Source organism: Acipenser ruthenus, chromosome 55, assembly GCF_902713425.1.
Source record: "Acipenser ruthenus chromosome 55, fAciRut3.2 maternal haplotype, whole genome shotgun sequence".
NCBI lineage: Eukaryota > Metazoa > Chordata > Actinopteri > Acipenseriformes > Acipenseridae > Acipenser > Acipenser ruthenus.
Genome location: NC_081243.1, coordinates 2,196,901 through 2,218,074, shown reverse-complemented (window position 1 = coordinate 2,218,074; position 21,174 = coordinate 2,196,901). Strand labels below are relative to the sequence as shown.

At 41.5% G+C, this 21,174-nt stretch overlaps 1 protein-coding gene across 3 annotated transcripts in view; it reads right to left on the bottom strand.

Annotated features, from left to right (window-relative positions):
* LOC117401677 (6-phosphofructo-2-kinase/fructose-2,6-bisphosphatase-like) overlaps positions 1–21,174 on the bottom strand; it is a 52,933-nt gene that overhangs the window by 5,821 nt on the left and 25,938 nt on the right. For all 3 annotated transcript variants that reach the window (XM_059017218.1, XM_034002471.3, XM_059017219.1), the window contains 9 exons: positions 20,141–20,215; positions 19,615–19,671; positions 14,192–14,313; positions 13,023–13,230; positions 11,647–11,793; positions 10,700–10,804; positions 8,566–8,695; positions 7,197–7,259; positions 6,120–6,184 (listed from right to left, as the gene is read on the bottom strand). In XM_059017218.1, coding sequence (XP_058873201.1) covers positions 6,120–6,184; positions 7,197–7,259; positions 8,566–8,695; positions 10,700–10,804; positions 11,647–11,793; positions 13,023–13,230; positions 14,192–14,313; positions 19,615–19,671; positions 20,141–20,215 — 972 coding nt within the window. The remainder of the gene's footprint in view (positions 1–6,119; positions 6,185–7,196; positions 7,260–8,565; positions 8,696–10,699; positions 10,805–11,646; positions 11,794–13,022; positions 13,231–14,191; positions 14,314–19,614; positions 19,672–20,140; positions 20,216–21,174) is intronic.

Sequence of the window (21,174 nt, the reverse complement as noted above, 5' to 3'; positions counted from 1 at the left end):
ATATGTTCACTTTTCCTGGTTTTAGTCAGAATTCTAGCGGCGGTATTCTGAAAAAGCTGCAAGCGGGATACCACACGTTTTGGGACACCAGAAAAAAGTGCATTAGAATAATCAATTCTAGATGAAACAAAGGCATGCATTAGTCTCTCTGCATCAGATACGGAAATATTTGGTCTAAGTTTGGCTATATTTCTCAAATGGTAAAAAGATACTTTAGTAACTTCCCTAATATGAGTCTCAAATGATAGATCAGGATCAAAGATGAACCCCAAACTCTTAATTTCTAGTTTAAGTTTTGATGAGAGACTGCAAGGGTCAAGCTCATGTAATCCCACATTTCCTTTTAGTTGGTTCTGTGATCCCACTAGCATAACCTCCATTTTATGTGAATTCAACATTAGAAAATTCTGTGACATCCAGTGCTTGATGTCTGTAAGCTAATACCACCCAGGCAGAAGGATTTCCTGGCTTTAGGGACAAATATAGCAGCATAGCAATGGAAGTTCACTCCGTGTCTGCGGATAATGTCACCTAACGGTAGCATATATAATGAAAACAGCAAGGGACCCAGAATGGAGCCCTGTGGAACACCACAGACAACTTCCGATAATGCCGATTTCACCTCCCCATAGAGACAAACTGAAACCTGTCAGAAAGAGAAGATTTGAACCAGGATAGGACAATACCAGACAGACCTACTGTGCTTTCTTTTTTTTTTTTTTTTTTTTTAAATTTAGTCATCGCCAATTATTTTTACCCCGGTTTTCACCCCAATTTAGCATGCCCAATTATTATCTGTATCCCCGGCTCACCGCTCGCAACCCCCCCGCCGACTCAGGAAACGGAGGCTGAAACACGCGTCCTCCGAAACGTGCTCCTTCCAAGCCGTCATTTTTCGCACTGCAGATCCACAGCAATGCTACCAGACCTATAGTGCCGGAGGACAACACAGATCTGGCGGCTCCGCTGCAGAGCCACAGGCGCCCTATCGGCCACAGGGGTCGCTGATGCGCGGTGAGCCGTGGATTCCCCTGCCGACCTAAGCCCTCCCTACCCGGGCAGCGCTCAGCCAATTGTGCGCCGCCCCCTAGGAACTCTCGGTCATGGTCAGCTGTGACATAGCCTGGATTCGAACCTGCGATCTCCAGGCTATAGGGCACATCCTGCGAGGAGCGCCTTTACTGGATGCGCCACTCGGGAGCCCCGACCTACTGTGCTTTCAAGATGATGCAGTAGGATGGAATGGTCTACAGTATCAAAGGCAGCACTTAGATCAAGAAGAATTAATACTGATGGAAAGCCCGAGTCAGAGCCTATCGGACGATCATTCACAACTCTGATAAGTGCCGTCTCGGTGCTATGTGCAGCACGAAAACCAGACTGAAACTTCTCGAATATACCATTAAGAGTTAGAAATTTTTGTAATTGAATTGCAACAACTCTCTCTAGAACCTTATCTAAGAATGGTAGGTTGGAGATTGGCCTATAGTTACTGAGGTCCTTATGGTCCAAATTTTGTTTCTTAAGCATAGGCTTTACCACAGCTACCTTAAATGCTGAGGGAACTATCCCAGAGTAATGTGAACCATTTATACATTTTTAAAATGTGGGTATTAATAACACCAAGAACATCTTTTAATAGTTTTGTAGGAATAGGATCAAGACAGCACGTAGTAGCTCGCATATGCTGAACCAGCTCTGTCAGTTCCTGCAAGGTAATCAAAGAAAAAGCCCCCATAGTAGCATTAATAGTTGTAGTTGGCAAAATTAAGCCTTCCTATATTTAACCAGGTGGCCCTTCCAGTGATGTAATCAACATGCAAATTAGATTCCTGACATCTCTGTTCTATTTTACGACTCTCATACTTCATCTTACGAGTTGTATCATTGAACCACGGTGAGCTTTTCTTAAAAGACACTCTCCGAGTTTTGATTGACGGTACAGTATCTAAGGTACCAGTCAAGGTGGTGTTGTAGGTATTAACCAGCTCATCTACTGATGAGGACTCAGAGAGTAGTAATGAGCTCAAGACATCAGAAAGCTTAACAGCAGTTGAAGAATTAATTACCCAGGATTTAAATGTACGGTCCACAGGCATAGATACAGGCAGATTCACCTAAAAAAGAATGGCAAGATGATCAGAAACAGTAAGATCTAGGGTTGTGGCGTTCTTAACAGCTAAACCACGAGAAATGACCAGATCTAAAGTATGGCCACGATTATGTATAAGACCTTTGACATGCAGGATATAATCTAAGGAATCCAGCAGCCTCAATTCCAAGGAGAGAATCAGAATCAATGTCAACAATGAAGGTTAAAATCACCCAATGAAACAATCCTATCATTTCTGACTGTCAATATAGATAGCAGATCCCCAGATTCAGTCAGAAATAGTGGGTTTGACTTAGGTGGCCGATGAATAATTACAATATGAACAGGTAATGGACTGTTTAATGTCAAGGTTAAAACTTCAAAAGATGAATAACCTTCAACAATTTCCTGTTTGATTCTAAGTTCACTACAGAAAACAGTAGCAAGTCCACCTCCCTGTCCAGTAGAGCGAGCTTTCTGGAAAAAAACAATAGTTAGGTGGAGAAGCCTCTATCAGGGAAACACTGTCATTCGGTCCACGCCAAGTTTCAGTTGTATCCCTGAATAAAATCACTAATTAACAGAGCCTTATTAGACAGAGACCTGGCATTAAATAAACCTAGGCATACATTGGTCCAATCAAGAGCATGTGATTGAGCAGGGGTAATAGGAATTTGATGAAGGTTACTGTAGCACACACCTCTGTGTTTACTCAGCGGGTAGCGGGAATGGCAGGATACTTTAACCTGAATTTTACATGCCTCTTTAGATTCCCTCCTGTCCTCTCCCGAGTTCCTACATGTTTTCTTAAGGGCGGCTTGCTACACAGGAATGTGGGGGTGTCTTTATTGGAGTGCACTCAGGTGAAAGGTTTGCACAGTAGGTCTATTTGAACTGGCAGAATTGTTCTAAAGAGTGCAGTAGTGTTACCTTCAGGGTTGGAGCCTGCCTTCCTAGGTCCTTTAGTTTGGGAGTTCTGGTTGGTGGAGGGCTGGCAAGGGGTACTGCTCGGGGGTGGCAGTACAGGGGGGCATCTCTGGGGAGAGGGATATGGATTTGACCAGACATGGGGGGGGGGGGGGGGGGCAGGATAGCATACAGGGAGATCAGAGAGGATGGTTGGGGGGAGGGAAGAGAGAGATGGAGGAGAAAGGGTAACATACAGGAAGATCAGAGAGGATGGGGAGATGGGGGAGAAGTATGTACAGAGAAAAAGGAAGTATGCAGTGAGCAGAGTGAAAGGGAGAAGAAACTGGCAAAAAAGAAAGTACAAGGAAAATAAAGATACAAGTGCAAGAGTGAGGCGAGAGATACAGTACAAGATGAAACAAGACATACGGGTATATGTGAGTGAGAAGAGTGCAACACAAAAGGGAAAGAGGAGAGAAAAGGCAGTGAAGCGAGAGGAGGATGGAACAGAGATTGAGACTGAAGGACAAATTCAGGGGGAGATGAAGGAAAGAAAGAAGAGGGAGAGAGAGAAATGCACAATGAATAAGGGCCCAAGGGAAACTGAAGCAGACACAGTCAGAAGACGACGCACAAAGAGGAAGTAGTTTCACAAGGCACTTGAAGTGCTTTTTTAATATAGTTTTTGTGATAGTTCCGAGTGGTTCTGGATTCAGCGAAAGTTTTTACCTGACGTTGAGCTTTTCAGGAGAACCTCAAGAGACAGAACAACCTTTCCCATTCCATTCCAATCACAAGACAATGGAACCTTTCAATCCTGCCAGCCCCGCCTACTCTCTCTGTCTAGATCAACAAAGAGATTCTGCTACAATATCTTCACTATAAATGCAGGTTAGGTGTGAAATGAAAGGTCATTGTGGTACGTGAAAGGAATGAGGTAGGCAGTTCATTACTGACAAGCTCAAGGCAGATTCAGAGAAATTGTAAAAATTCAATATTGGCACAACAAAACCCAGAATCACCATAAAATAGGAAGAGAGATTCAAATGGTGTGAAGGTACTTACTCTTAAAAGAGAATGGGGGCTGAAGCACTGGGCTGAACAATGAAATAAACAAAACAAAAACAGGCTCTGAACTTGATGGGCTGATCAGACTCACGAGCCTGTTCTCCTGGGCCACCAGCACCACCACCACTAATTATTTATTTTTATTTGTTTATTTAGCAGACGCCTTTATCCAAAGCGACTTACAGAGACTAGGGTGTGTGAACTATGCATCAGCTGCAGAGTCTCTTACAACTACGTCTCACCCGAAAGACGGAGCACAAGGAGGTGAAGTGACTTGCTCAGGGTCACACAGTGAGTCAGTGGCTGAGGTGGGATTTGAACCGGGGACCTCCTGGTTACATGCCCTTTTCTTTAACCACTGGACCACACAGCACCACTAACACAGGATGAAGTGCTGTCCATTCTCTAAGACTGATCCGTCTTCCAAGCACATACAATCGTATTTTCATACTAGCAAGGTGCAGTATAAAAACATGCCTAACAGTAGTTTTGGATAAAAAGAACATAAATAAATAAGAACATTTACAAACGAGAGGAGGCCATTCAGCCCAGCTACTCTCGTCCCGTTCCTAGCAGCTTATTGATCTCAAAACTTTGTCAAGCCGGGTTAAAAGAGCCCAGTGATTCAGCATCAACAATCACAACTAGGTAACCCATTCCATCCCACACACCACTGTGTGTGAAGACATGTCTCTACTTAATCTCCACTTAATTCCCTACTGTGTCCTCTGGTCATGGTTTCTGTGCTGCACTTAAAAGTATTGTTTAGGGTTAACTGTCAAGATTTTAAAGACTTCAGCTCATGAGTTTGTTTGCTGCAAGTACACAAGGTCTCAGAAAGCACAGCAACGACCAGGATCCTTCTTGAAGAAGTGAAGGCAAAGTTTCAAATTGCAATAATTATTATGAAACAGGACTTTCTGAAAATCAGTTAAGGACTTCTAAGAACCAAACCCTATTTGGAAAAGGCTGTTATACCTACAAAGGCTAAAACCGTTAGAACTTGAATTACTACCTTGTATGGAGAGTGCACCACAGACCCCTACCAGTAAAAGACTATATAAACCTAGCCAAAAACAGCACAGTGCTCTCAAACTTCAAAAGCACAACGGTGCTGCTCCTTGACTGAAGGAAACTACAAAGCAGGCCTCAGCTGCAGATGCTATACAGGGGAGGTGGTGACAGCCTGAGACCAGGACCATGGTGTTAGGGACAGAGAGACCGTGACAGGGGGAGACATATCCCTGCCGTGTATCATAAAAGGACTGCTTGGACAAACACGTAGAAAGCTACTGCTTACAAAGGAGCCAAAAGACTGTGTTGGACCACAGTTGCGTTTGAAGAATTAAAAACAAAGACTGCGTTGATTCATTGGGGATTGAAAATCATCACAGAGAGGACTTCATAGAACATTTCAATATGTAAAATCTATGTTACATTCTCCACATGACACATAACTAGAACCATTGAATTATAGTTACATAACCATTGAAGATTAACTTAATGAACCTTGATAAGAAACTGAAAAGTTAACCTCTGGGGTTATATGTACACAAAGAGCTTTTCAGTAAACGTGCCATCTATAGACAAGTATATTTAGATAGGTTAGATTGAAGGTTTGATACTATTGGTTAACTCAGATACATAGTATAAGCTTAAGATTTATTTATGACTAAGATTTCTGCTCTTTCATATTTCTGTATTCAGTAAACTGCTGCTATTAATTAAACTTTCCTTGTGTCTAGTGTGGGTGTTCATAGCAAGTCCTTGATCTCTCCAAACTTAAATAATACTTCAGACTGGAAACTATTTAACTTTTCCTACATGTGGTCCACCCGTGTATTATACAACCTCACTAGAACACAAGCATTGAGCACCACGAAACTGCGCTCTCTCTTACTATAACAGCCACACTCAGGGCATGGGACTCGTTTCTGCAGTATAGAGGCAGCACACTGAGTTCTTGTCTTAATGTTTAAAAAACACCCATATTCTTTCATTTTCTTAGTTCCAGGACCTGTGTTTTCTTTAAATCAAAGCTGTCGCTTACCACTGGTTTATCTCTATGGGTATTTACAGCTTCAATGTTGAGGAATATGGACTCCACCTTACAACCTGCAAGTGAGAGAGAGAGTGAGACGCATTACACCTTTATCAATCTCACCATTTACTGCACATGCTTCAACTAGCTATTAATTTAATTTTCCTTGTCAGGGTATGAATACTTTTGAATGAGCATTTCTGTAGTTTTGCAAAAAAATTGCTGAAATAAATAATTGTAGAAATCTATTTCTTGTAACTTTTTTTCCTCATCCACAAAAGCAAAACTTTTGCAATAAAATATTTGTCCTATAATTCTTTGTTTTCGAGAAATTTCTAGAAATTATAAATTTCCATTGTGGTATATAAACTTTTGACTACAACTGTATATATATATTAAAAATATAATTTCACCAAGGATATAAATAAAATATTGCAAGCTTCATTAAAATGACATTTCTCCATGACCTGTTACAGGCAGTGGAATAAAATTAACAAACGCTGATTCAGTTTCCAAAACAGAGAACTAGTTCCCAAGATGCAGCCTTAGAAGAAGAAGAATAACTTGTGTCACTTGTGTAACAAGCCGCAGTGAGTCAGGGCAGGGTAATCACCTATAGATAATGACTGCTGTGGAGTATATTCACACAATTATTAACAAGCAATAGTTTCTGTGCACAAATGGGTTTTTAGGTTACATCTGGATCGCTTCATTATTATTATTATTTATTTCTTAGCAGACGCCCTTATCCAGGGTGACTTACAATTGTTACAAGATATGACATTATTTTTACATACAGTTACCCATTTATACAGTTGGGTTTTTACTGGAGCAATCTAGGTAAAGTACCTTGCTCAAGGGTACAGCAGCAGTGTCCCCCACCTGGGATTGAACCCACAACCCTCCGGTCAAGAGTCCAGAGCCCTAACCACTACTCCACACTGCTTAAATCGTAGGTTGCCATTATGACACTTCATGAGGTTTATAATATGCAAAATAGGCATTTGAAACAAGTGTTTACCTGAGCGAGCATTTCTGAATACATAGTCAACAGGGCCTCTTATTAGGAACCAGGAGATCTCTTACCGTAAGCCACTGGGGTGAGTTTCAGCACACTGTGAAGTGGGCAATTAAGATAAGGAAGCTCTTCTGAAAAGAAAAAACAAATAGAATGAACACCTGGAGTAGACTGCAGGATAGACACATGACAATGCAGGGGGGCATTCGGATGAAGCTTTCCGAATGATATCTATGGAATCAGTAGCAGCCTCTGCTTCCGACGGGATGTTAGTAGACTTGTGCTGGGAGAGTTCCCAAGGTTACCAGGTGAGGCTGCTCCACTACCTCATTCATGCAGGGCTTTGGATATTTAAGAATACAATTCTATCTGAGTGATTTGGGACCAGCTGGTTCAATACAGTAATGCATTGTGTTCGAACTGAACTCTGACACATACATTGAGTCTAATGCAGACAGGCTAAAAGAATTGAATCTATTCCGTCTTGAACAAATAAGACTATGCGGTGATCTGATTCAAGCATTCAAAATCCTAAAAGGTATAGACAATGTCGACCCAGGGGACCTGAAAAAAGAAACAAGGACCAGGGGTCACAAATGGAGATTAGATAAAGGGGCATTCAGAACAGAAAATAGGAGGCACTTTTTTACACAGAGAATTGAGGGTCTGGAACCAACTCCCCAGTAATGTTGTTGAAGCTGACACCCTGGGATCCTTGAAGAAGCTGCTTGATGAGATTCTGGGATCAATAAGCTACTAACAACCAAACGAGCAGATGGGCCGAATGGCCTCCTCTCGTTTGAAAACTTGGGCAGGCTTGTTTACAAGCTTGTAATGAGTTTGGATTCGCAAGTGGTAGTTTGGATTTTAAAAACAACTTACAATTTTAGAAAAATATGGCTTTTTTTTGCCAGTTCTTTTCTGTTTTCTAAAACAATGATTTTTTTTAAAACATAGTATAACGTTAGATCAATATACATTAAACCAGACAACAAACACTAAACCCCTTTTGTACCGCATTTAATTTTTAAGCTTCCATAAATAAATATCTATTGATTGGCCCACCAAATAAGTATTGATTGGTAAGAAATAATAAAAAAGACCAAAAACAATGTAAGTTATTTTATACACAGTTTATTTTAGTTTACTATGTCATTGTAGTTATAACTTGTTGTAATCCTAATTTGTAGAATTGCACCGACTGTAAACTGAACTGCATTTACATATTAAGCTTGCATTGTAACACTGTGCTGCCCTGAACACCTGCAAGTCTCCTTGGATAAAGGCGTCTGCCAAATAAATGAATAATATTAACAGTATTAACAACATTGCTGTGACATGCTCCTCGGTAATAATCAAACTCCCTCACTCAAATAATGCACATTATTACCTTGTAACACAACCCAGCAATGCCAGTGTCCTCTCATGTTAAAATACCTGCAGTCTTGTCCAGGAAGTAGGCCAGCAGACACCTCATGACGGCCTGATGGCAGATCACCAGAACATTTTCCTGGCGCTCCAGCTCCATTATCACAGGCTCCAGCCTCTGCACCAAGTCCTCATACGACTGAAATACATAACCTCTGTCATTATGCTGCACTGCTGAGAACCACAGCCAAATACTGCATTACAGTGCTTTGGTTTGTAATCACTTTCACTGCTTTTCTTTGTATAGCATGGGTGCAGTAATTTACTATGGTGTTTTACACACACCGATGTACCGCGCATTGTTCATTTATAATGCCCTGATGTTAATAAAGCAACTACAATGGAGTATAAAGACTCCCTCTGAATTTTTTTTTTGATGGACCTTTGAAACCAATTCAATTGGATATGACAGGCTCTACTGTTGTTTATGTATTTGTCTTGTAGAAGTGCAGTAAATGTTTATTTATTTATTGTGTTCAATTGTAGTCTCTTACTGTCTGGAACATTTCACCTGGTTACAAAAGCAAATGCGAAAGGAGTAATTTCAGTCATGTTTCAAGATTTGCGACTTAATTATCTTAATTAACATTATACAGTAGGCTACATCATACAACAGTTCATAGCTCCTGAAGACTAACTTGCAAGAGAAAGCTATTTTACCCCATTAAAGTCTTCATGATAAGTAGTAAATTGAGTAATGTGTGTCTCAGTGATTTGTCTCAGTGATGCGCTCCCTGCCGCTTTGTTAATTAATTTTCTGCCTTCTGTTACAATCTGGTGGCAGGACTAATGAAGTGCAGCTGATTTAATGCTGGTCAGAAAAAACAGGATTGCATAGCGGTGACATTTGTGCTCTCGCTTCATGTGAACAGCTGGCTGTGGCAACCACTGCACCCTCACCACTCTCTGTGAAAAGAATCCTGCCCTTTGTCCCAAGGCTGTCTCCACTTATATTATCAACCATGTCCTCTGGACCTGGTTTCTGTGCTGAGCTTAGGGTGGGGTTCATTTTCTGAGTTTCCTCGACCGGCATCACTCCTTCCTCAAAGCCTGGTCTGCTCTTTGCTTTTTACTGTGTGTACCAGAACTGAACACGATCTCACTAGTGTGTAAACGCTCTGGGGTCCGCCCCATTTTAAAAATCCATCTGGCGACATGGCCCTTTAAACCTTTTTACTTAGGCACTGTAAGACACAGCCCTGTGGTGGGGCACCGTTCGAAAGAGGAGACTCTGGGCTTCAAAACAAGGTCCTATTCGTGTATTTCCAGCATTGGACTATGTCAGGAGAGAGACGTGAATGCAAGTGTTTTGCAATGTTACTGCTGCACTGACCTACCTCGGTGCAGTAAACAAACATTTTCAAACTAAATCTTTACAAAACAAGAGAAATGGCGACATCGAAGGCGCAAGGACCTATTTTCCGATACATATATATTTGTTTTTCGTGTTTGTGGATCAGACGCAAATCTTCTGTTAGTGTTAGGTTGCCATGGTTGCCACCTTGCAGGGCTTTGAAGCCACAATGAATAGCTCCATCTTGAACCACATGATCATGGTTCCTGGAATGAATAATTTGAATTTGTTTTTGTTTTGTTTTTATTTTGCACATTTTTCAGTGTTCAGTTTTTTTTTTTTTGGTTGCTTTTGGTCCTTTTGTATATATGGCCATAATTCCTTTATTTATTATCCAATTAGTTAAAAAAAAAATGTCCATGTTCCCTACATGTTGAAGTTTCATTGTACACTGTCAGATTTGAGCTGGCCATGCTATAATATATTTTATAATCAATAAATAATGTTGTTTTTTTTCTGTGGTTCTGTTATCTGCACTAAACAGGGTGAGTCTCAGACTATTTCACTTTCTTATGGAAGCCCAGTGTGTGTACATTCATTTCATGCATGACGTACCTGGAACCTTTATAGAAAAAAAACAAACAAGCGAAAATAGCTTGGACCCTGTAACCTATTCCAAGTACAACACCAGACAGCATTTCATTACAAATAAAAACCAGAACATGAGCTTCTTTCAAAAGTGGATGTGTGAGACTTCCATTCCCAGTAAGAATTCTGACCAGCAAGACGCATGGCTCTATAGCTGGACCCCAGTGCAGTTCAGTCTGCGTCTCATCCTGGCTCACGTACCTCTCCCTTCGGGTAGCGGTAACGGTACTTGTCCTGGTCTCTCAGAGCAAACTCTTCAGGGTAATGCTGCTGGATCTCCTCGTACATCATCTCTTCACACACACCCTGAGAGCCAGAGAGAGAGGCCATTAACAGCCCTGAAAATCACATGATATATTTAACGGAGGAATCTCACAACATCATAAGCTGTACATTAGACTTGTTACACCTCCACCTTCTGTTCTGAATTAAAAGAAGATATACAGGAGACTGGTGGTATACACAATTCTATCTAGATATAAATTTCCCACACAAACCTTACAGTTACAAAAACATAAGAACATTTCAGAACAAGAGGAGGCCTAGAATCTGATTGATCTTAAAACTGTCATGTTGGAGCTTGAAGGATCCCATTGATTGATTCAACTACATAACCCATTCCACACCCTGCCCTCCCTGAATAACACTGGGGATTATTAACCATCCTGTCCTGTTCTACACAAAACACAGACAAGCACTGAATGGTTTTCTTTGAAGGGCATATTGTCAGTCAACTGACATAAAAATGTATAATTTTATGTCACTCACTCACTCCTCACTGCATCAATCTCATTGAGAATGAGCTGAGCCCCGCACTCACTGCATCAATCTCATTGAGAATGAGCTGAGCCCCGCACTCACTGCATCAATCTCATTGAGAATGAGCTGAGCCCCGCACTCACTGCATCAATCTCATTGAGAATGAGCTGAGCCCCGCACTCACTGCATCAATCTCATTGAGAATGAGCTGAGCCCTGCACTCACTGCATCAATCTCATTGAGAATGAGCTGAGCCCCGCACTCACTGCATCAATCTCATTGAGAATGAGCTGAGCCCCGCACTCACTGCATCAATCTCATTGAGAATGAGCTGAGCCCCGCACTCACTGCATCAATCTCATTGAGATTGAGCTGAGCCCCGCACTCACTGCATCAATCTCATTGAGTGCTTTCCACTGCTCGTATGGGACCCCCAGGGCCTCCGCAGTCTGGATCGTCCTCTTCATGTGACTGGTCCACACCTTCAGCTCCTTGATGGACTGCTCCTGGATGAAACCAGCCAGTGCACTGGCAAACTGAGAGGAGAGACAGGGAGGGAGAACAAGGTTTAGAGGAGTTCAAAACAATGGACTAGATTTATCGTTTTAGGAGTGGTTTACCATACCAATTTAATTTTACACAGTCCTTTGTGTGCAAGCATCCCAGAGTAAAAAGCAAGCCAAAACAGCTCCAAAGTGCTCGCTAGTGAAAAGGCCAAATCAAAGAGATATGTTTCTAGCTTAGATTTAAAAATACTGACAGACTCAGCATTCCAGATAAAACCTGGAAGTGAGTTCCGGAGTGAAGGAGCTCGAACACTAAAAGCCCTCGCATGCAGGTTTGCAATGGAGTTCTTGGAATTACCAACAGACCATCACTGGCAGATCTCACAGTATGAGCCGGTTTGTAGGAAATAAGTAACTCACGCAGACAGGCAGGGCCAGAACCAAGACTAGCCTTGTAAGTGAGGAGCAGCATTTTACAATCAATACAATATTTCATGGGAAGCCAACTTTAAAACCTCAGGACATTTCAAGAACATACCTCTTTCAGACCCCTGCAAAGAGTAAATATTCAAATTCTAGAGTTAAATCACAGGAAAGACAATATTAAACTTCTAATAAATGGGATAAAAAAACAGCTCTGATCATTTTGAAACCATTTAATACTGTTTCAGCAAAACTGCACAACTGGGGCTAAGCATAAATGTATAAGAAACTCCACTAATGCATTCCAGTGCATCTCACCCTGTCTACAGATCTATGCACAGAACACTAAAGAACAATTAGAACACTAAAAGAACAATTAGAACACTAAAGAACAATTAGCCTTAGAGGTAGGTTCCTAAGACCAATTCTATAAGCAGAAAGGATTACACCTGTTCAGTTTTCAAGAAATCTACAACATTAACTGCAATCATTCTGTGTGACAATACGTTTTGAGTCCCATCCCCATTAATCAGATTTATAATAAGTTGGTTTTTGTTTTCCAGTTTTTTTATTATTTTGAATGACCTCTTAATTGAACAGTAAGGGTACAGGCTCTATTAGGATAACTCAACTCACACTTCATGAACAATTAAAAGCAAAGAGAGCCATCAGCAGCATGGAGAAGCAGATCACACACCCTACAGACAAGCACCTCTGCATCCTGAATCTGCTCTCTAGCGGGGACGATGTCTTTAATGAAGTGTGGGTTGGGCGTTTTTTGAGAAGAGGGCCTTCAAATGAGCTGGAGCTTTCACTGTCCCTGGTGTTTCACTCACCTTGCTCCCGTGCCTGGAGAGCCCAGAGTCGCCTCCAATGCGCCCCACCACATTGAGCTCGCTCTCTCCGTGCCGGCACAGGTAGATGGAGCGCGGGGTCACATGGATGTTCATCAGGTAGTACACGATGCGGCTCTGGATGTGGTCCAGCACGTGGTTCACCAGGTAGCGGCTGCCCACGTTGAAAATCTTAATGTAGGACAGGCTCCTGACGGGGGAGGGGGGTAAAGAAACAAAGCAGTGATGAGATATTTCCAGTGAAATTGTATTTTGAGTGAGCAAGACTCTGGTGCAAGACCCAACTGAGATCAATCAGCTACTAGGAACCGGAAGAACTCAGATGGGCTGGATGGCCTCTCATTCGTAAATGTTCTTATAAAATACATCATTCCATAGCTCTGTGCGTTAATCAGACTGCAGACTTTGGTTTTAGTCTTGGCTGCTAGGATGGGACCCCGTTGGCTGTCTGTTTTCACTAAATTGAGATTCATTGATTATTCGGGGGGGGGGGGGCATCAATGTTGACTTGAGATTTATTGATTACTCTGGGGTTGGGCAGAGTGTCAATGTTGATTGACATTCATTGATCATTCTGGGGGTGGGGGCAGCGTCAATGTTGATTGAGATTAACTGATAATTCTAGGGTGGGGGAGCATTAATGTTGAAGTGCTTTGATTTAAGTTTTTAAGCCGCTGGGTCTATCACTGAATAAAAACTTTTATTTATGTTCTAACATTTGTATATTAATGGTTGCCACTGCAACTGTACTTCCGCCCATATGGATTAATTATTATTATTATTATTATTATTTATTTCTTAGCAGACGCCCTTATCCAGGGTGACTTACAATCATAAGCAAATACATTTCAAGTATTACAGTACAAGTAATAATACAATTAAGAGCAATTCCCAATTACCCGATGTACGGTTATTCGACCAAAAGTTTCTGAGGTTAACTGTCACTTTACTGTTTGACTAGATGACTTCTCAGTGCTACGTCTTGTCTGAATCCTAGCTCTGAACTCCTATTGCCCTTGAAGTCAGTCACACAGTTCCACTTCTGCTATCATTGCTACGAATGTCCTCTTAGAGCTCAGTTATATCTCTGCTGTAACCACGGTTACCCGTCTCGCTCGGTGAGTTATATCTCTTATGTAACCCCCAGTTACCTGTCTCGCTCGTCGTCCAGCGGGAGGTAGTTGGTTTTATAACACTCGATTCTCTTGAGGAAGTCTTCCAGGGCTTCCTCCCTGTCACAGTCTTCATAGTCAGGGCTCGTCAGCTTCACTTGCTTTATAGAAACACAGTGCATTGAGAGAATACAATGACATTCAAATACTCTTAACGTTAGGTTATTATCATGACTCTGGTTCCCTGAAATAGAAATGTATCCATTACATAACGGGTTAACTTTGCTTACCTGAAAATTGTGAGACTTACCAACACTGTCGCGCAGTGACCAGCAACGTCATCACGCCAGTCTCCGCCCCTCCTGGAAGAGACTAAACTCCGTGAAGACGGTTGAACAGCGCCAGTCAATTTTTTTCTTCTTCAGCCTGCTGCGTGTAACGTGACCGAAGATTGTAATGGAGACATTTCTATTTCAGAGAACCAGAGTTATGATAAACCTAACGTTCCCTTTCAAGTACAAAATGCATCCTGTATCCATTACATAATGGGTAATTATACCCAAGCCATCGCAAAGTACATTACTTGCAGAACGACTTAGGCTGCCACAATATAGATTGTTTATTTATTTTTTTGGTTGAACCCCCCCACCAATTCCACCGGTTGGTTGACGTGGAAGGTAGAAATACATCTGGGCAAGAAAGCTTTCGAAAAGGCTTGCATCTCACTCACACGCTTGGCGGATGTGATGGCAAGCAAAAATGCTGTCTTAAAATACAGATGCTTCAGCTCAGCTGATGCAGGGGCTTAAAGAGCGGCTTTATGAGTGCATTAAGCACTACGATCAGCCACCACTGAGGAACACTATCCTTAACACTAGAACCGCCAGATTTTCAAACTACCTAGAACCGCCACGTGGGTCATTTTGACCCATACATTTTTAAACTGCTTCGTTATTAAAATGAAAGACATACTATCGGATACAACTCAAAAGTTTTATCATGTCTAACATTTGTATCGCAAAAACACTGTATTTAAATAGAAAATAAACATAAAAGGCTTTATTTTCAAAATGAGCACATATACGCACGACTAAAACAGTGAAAAAATATAATAAAATATACATTTCAAAAGAAACAGGTATGTACGTATGTACAAAAGTCCCCTGGGTCGCATGCTGTCTCTCAACTGAGCGACTCGTGAGAGCAGAGCAGAACTTGCAAAAAGAGCTCTCCTTCATAGCTTGAGATACATGCTCAATCCCCAGGCAGGACAAAGTGTATGCCGGTCCTCTGGAGGGATATGTTTGTATTGCACTGCGAGCACTGGTGCAGCCCCAGGAAAGATTAGCAGAAACTGGCTCAGTCGTAATGCAGTAATTGTTTTGTAATTATTATTATTTTTTTGATAGGGTACCCACACCTCGGTACCAGTGTAATGTACGGGCCGGTGCTGCTGGTGCAGCCACGGCTCGATGCGGTGCATGGGCTGGTGCGGTACCAGGGTAATGAGGCAGCTGCGACCCGGTGCGGCGCATGGGGTCGGTGCAGAGCTCGGGCTGGCAACTGCGGTGGTAGCAGCCGGGGCTAAAAGCAACCAAAAAGACCACTGGCAACAACAACAGGAGTGCCGCAGAACAGCCTATATGTGCCTTCTTGATAGCCAGAGCTAAACAGCCTTCAAAGCATGGTGTTAAAAAGCTGCCCACCACTGCGGCATGAACACAGAGACAAGCTCTCCGATTGGAAGGCTCCTGCCAACAAATCGGTTGGTGTAGCCGACCAGCTGAGCACCAGAGTGTTCGTACAGGAGCGTAAGACAGCAAACACAATCCGGTTCCAGAAAATGCTGCTAGCTGAAAAATCAGCAACTCATGTAGCATCTGGAAAAGAAATACAACGGAGAAAGCGACACACAATCAGTTCCTACCATGATACAAATAATCCAGTAAAAACAGACACTGCACAATAAAATAAAATATATACAGGTAGTGGACAAAAAAATGGAAACACCAATGTAAAGTAAAGGGGCGTTGGGCCACCATGGTATCCCGCTCTGTGGAGTTCTCGGTGGAGCGTTTTTGATGAAACTGGTTGAAATTTGCAGTCATTTGATCTGTAGTTGCTCGCCTGTTTTCCCTTGCACTTCGAATTAATGCACGGATATCACGATCCTGGAGTATGCGCTTCCGCTCACTGTTGCCTTCTGCTGATGATGTCTTTCCCTCGGAGTTCCATGTCGACACACCGTTGCTCGTGAAACATCAGCAAGTTGAGCTGTCTTGGTCACTGAAGCTCCTGCCAAACACGCCCCAACAATCACCCCTCTTTCAAAGTCACGGAGGTCTCCTCTTGCAGCCATGCTATCCATAATTAGAACATAAGAAAGTTTACAAATGAGATGAGGCTATTCGGCCCATCTTACTCATTTGGTTGTTAGTAGCTTATTGATCCCAGAATCTCATCAAGCAGCTTCGTGAAGGATCCCAGGGTGTCAGCTTCAACAACATTACTGGGGAGTTGGTTCCAGACCCTCACAATTCTCTGTGTAAAAAAATGCCTCCTATTTTTTGTTCTGAATGCCCCTTTATCTAATCTCCATTTGTGACCCCTGGTCCTTGTTTCTTTTTTCAGGTCGAAAAAGTCCCCTGGGTCAATATCTTTTAGAATTCTGAATGCCTGAATCAGATCACTTGCAGAGCGACTTAGGCTGCCACAATATAGCACCTTGTTGGCCTTTTTTTATAGCTTCCCCATATTGTCTAGATGAAGACATTTCTGAGTCAACATAAACTCCTAGGTCTTTTTCATAGATTCCTTCTTCAATTTCAGTATCTCCCATATGATATTTATAATGCACATTTTTATTGCCTGCATGCAGAAGCTTACACTTTTCTCTATTAAATGTCATTTGCCATGTGTCTGCCCAGTACTGAATGCTGTCTAGATCATTTGGAATGACCTTTGCTGCTGCAACAGTGTTTGCCACTCCTCCTATTTTTGTGTCGTCTGCAAATTTAACAAGTTTGCTTACTATACCAGAATCTAAATCATTAATGTATATTAGGAATAGCAGGTTATAGGCAATCAGGCCTGTCCAGCATTTTTATACATGACCCTAAGCATGCTGGGAAGTGAGGCCATGGCTGGCTTACTCAACGAGCAAAAAAGCAGAATTTTGCTTTTGCTGGAAAATCTTCCTGTCTAATACAGTCTAATAAAATTTACTCTTGCATCAGATGGTACACAAGATTGGAAAACTGTGCCTATAATTTAGACTAAATACCAACACGGCTATTGATGATGAAAACCAATGGATTATTAAAGCACAAATGTAGCACTGGCAAAATGTTTAGCTTCCCCACATTGTCTAGATGAAGACAATTCTAAGTCACCATAAACTCCTTTTATTGCCTGCGTGCAGTACCTTACACTTTTCTCTATTAAATGTCATTTGCCATGTGTCTGCCCAGTTCTGAATGCTGTCTAGATCATCTTGAATGACCTTTGTTGCTGCAATGGTGTTTTCCACTTTTTGTGTGGTCTGCAAATTTAACAAGTTTGCTTACTATACCAGAATCTAAGTCATTAATGTAGATTAGGAATAGCAGAGACCTAATACTGATCCCTGTGGTACCCCACTGGTTACCTCGCTCCATTTTGAGATTTCCCATCTAATCAGTACTTTCTGTTTTCTACATGTTAACCACTCCCTAATCCATGTGCATGCATTTCCTTGAATCCCTGCTGCGGTCTGTTTGAGAATTAATCTTTTATGCGGGACTTTGTTAAAAGCTTTCTGGAAATCTAAATAAACCTTGTTGTATGCTTTGCAATTATCCACTGTCAATGTTGCATCCTCAAAAAAATCAAGGAGGTTAGTTAGACATGATCTCACTTTTTCTAAAACCATTCTGACCAGGATACTGTTACCACATAAGTAATTTTCCATGTTATTATTATTATTTGTTTATTTAGCAGACGCCTTTATCCAAGGCAACTTACAGAGACTAGGGTGTGTGAACTATGCATCAGCAGCAGAGTCACTTTTAACTACATCTCACAAGGAGGTTAAGTGACTTGCTCAGGGTCACACAATGAGTCAGTGGCTGAGGTGAGATTTGAACTGGGGACCTTCTTGTTACAAGCCCTTTTCTTTAACCACTGGACCACCTATGGATCTAATTATATTTTCCACAAGTTTACATATAATAGAAGTCAGGCTTATTGGTCTGTAGTTAGTTGGTTTGGTTTTGTCTCCCTTTTTGTGGATCGGTATTATGTTTGCAATTCTCCAGTCTGTTGGTACAACCCCTGTGTCAAGAGACTGTTGCATGATCTTGGTTAGCAGTTTGTAAATAACTTCTTTCATTTCTTTGAGTACTATTGGGATGATCTCATCTGGCCCAGGGGAATTGTTTATTTTGAGAGCTCCTAGTCCCTTTAACACTTCTGCCATTGGCCTCTTGATAGCCTCTCTGATCAGTCTCCTTCTTGCTCGGTCATCCAGTTTGGAGGGACGGCCTGATCTAGGCAGGGTCTTGGTGGTGCCATACACCCTCCACTTATTAATAATCGTCCTGACCGTGCTCCAAGGGATATTCAAGTACTTTGATATTTTTTTATACCCATCCCCTGATCTGTGCCTTTGAACAACTTTTGTTGTTGAGCAGAAAAAACATACAGGAACTGCTGAATTTATCCTGAAATCATGTGGATCACTACAATTTAACACAGGTGGAGGCCACTTAACTTGGTGTGTGATTCTGAACAGTTCACGTGACTCTGCCAGCAATGGCAGCGCATGGAGTACATACAACACAGTGTACGAAAACATTGGTGGGATCTACAATCCCTGAACTAATCTTGTCTGTTTAATAATAAACTAATGTTGCTGAAGAGCTTGATCATGGTGGATAAACGGTTAGGACTGATATGTGACGGGCAGATACGCAATGGATTACTGTACTGTGCGTTTAGGAGTGTTTTGTTAGAAACTTTTCTTTGTTCCTGTGTTTTTTTTTAATGATTTATGAAAAGTGTGCAAAAGTGCTACACTGCAGTTCTTTTGTCTGGGTCATTTGGGCGCAAACCAGCCTTGACCTGGGAGGGGGGGCTTTAACACAATAAGTAAATAAATAAAACCATATCAGTGCCCCTTTGTACTTAATCAACAAGGTATGTCAGTTACACACATATCCACACCGAGTAAATACATTACACTTTACAGATGTTGATAAAACAGCTTCTTAGAAACACTATGCATAGTTTCATTAATTTACACACCCAAGATATAGCATTAAATAGCTCAACCGACCAGTTGTCAATACTAGAAAAGGACTACTTCTTATATCAGATGTGGAACAGATGTAAAATACTGATGCTTCAAGCACTTGCCTTGTTTAGTTTCACCACAAGGCACAGGAATAACATACATACAGAACCTTCTGGTGCAACGTGCTTACCGTTATATTTGCAGCAATAATGTCTGGATCGTCACAAATGGACTCCACGAAAAACACCTGAAATATGAAAGAATGAAAGAATAGTGAGGTCTCTAGTGAACAAGCTCATGTTAAAATAACTCGATTATTTTATGTGCTGATTTTAACAGTATTTATACCTTTGTAGACAGTGCAGAAGGACGAAAATGTAAATATCAGGGGTACAACGACTACTAATGTAAAACTGCTTGGGTTTTTAAAAACTATTTATTAATGTTCTAAAATGCCAACATTTGATCTACCGGCGGCTGATCTAAAGGCTGACAATATAAGACGCACACCTTTTCTAATGCAGACCCCTTTCCCATGTATTTTTACAGCACAGTATTTGAGGTCGTGAAAAAGAGACAATCTCTCGGTGGGATTAATACAGAGTTATGGTAACAGCTTTTTGAGCCACCAGTAAACTTTAAACGTTAACTATACAGAAACATTGAACAACTGTTCAACAATTGTACTGTTCCACCCCAGTGCTGTGCCCTTTTACCTTGTAGCCGTTTTCTTTGGCAAAGCTGAGGATCATCTCCCTGCGGTCTCTTGTAGTGTTGGTGGCATCAAAAACCTGTGGGATTCAAATTAGATAAAGAATTTAGAACATTCAAAGCAAATCTTGCAATGCTGTACAGAAGAACATTTAGGCTCATCTGGCTCCTAGCAGCTGATTGATCTCAAAATTCCCTTAAAAGACCCTGATTCTACCTCAACAACATGGCTAGGTAACCCATTTTATACTACAGGAATGCATCTATAGGTCTGGTTCTTACAACCCTATCCTGATGACTTGTATCATTTTGCTATGCAATTAATCCAGTTGCTAAAGAAACACATGCTTTAGCAAATATGCATTTTCATTTTAAAACACAATACCTGGTACTACACTAGGTTACAAAACTCTGTTGCAAGCCATAGTTTTAGACTGTCCTGCACTTCCTTGGTCACCTGGAAGGTGAAATTGTCCCCACCCCTTTTCCTGTCAATAACCACTCAGCTGCTTCCCTTTTTGACTGATGCTTCCAGCTAGTCATGCTTTGAGCCAGAAGACACTGCTGGGGTGAAATAGCCAAGAAAGTAAATCGGTAACACACTTCCTTGAAGGCAAAGCAAACAAACTGGGAACTTAGTGTAGTACCCGATGTCTTGTCTGCTACAACGTGTGCTTCTTTAAAAACTGGACATTTAGACCTATGTAGCTGGTAAGAATTATTTTGTAAATTGCAGTTTCTTTAACCAGACCTCAAATGACATAGCTTGAGTGTCTATGTGCTAATTGAACATGTGTGAATTGATTTGTATTTTCACTGTACTTCCTTCTATCAAAAACTAGCCCTTGTAGTCTTTTCAAACCCATCAAGAGCACTGAATGGGATACAGTCATACTGGGCAGCTGCTCATTGCACAGCTCTGCTCTACACTGTGTGACAGCAATGAGTCCTCAACAAGGTCATATTATAGAAATATTTGGGCAATAGGTTATTACAGGGCTCAGTCCCCCCTATTAAATAAAGTAAGGGTCCCGTATTT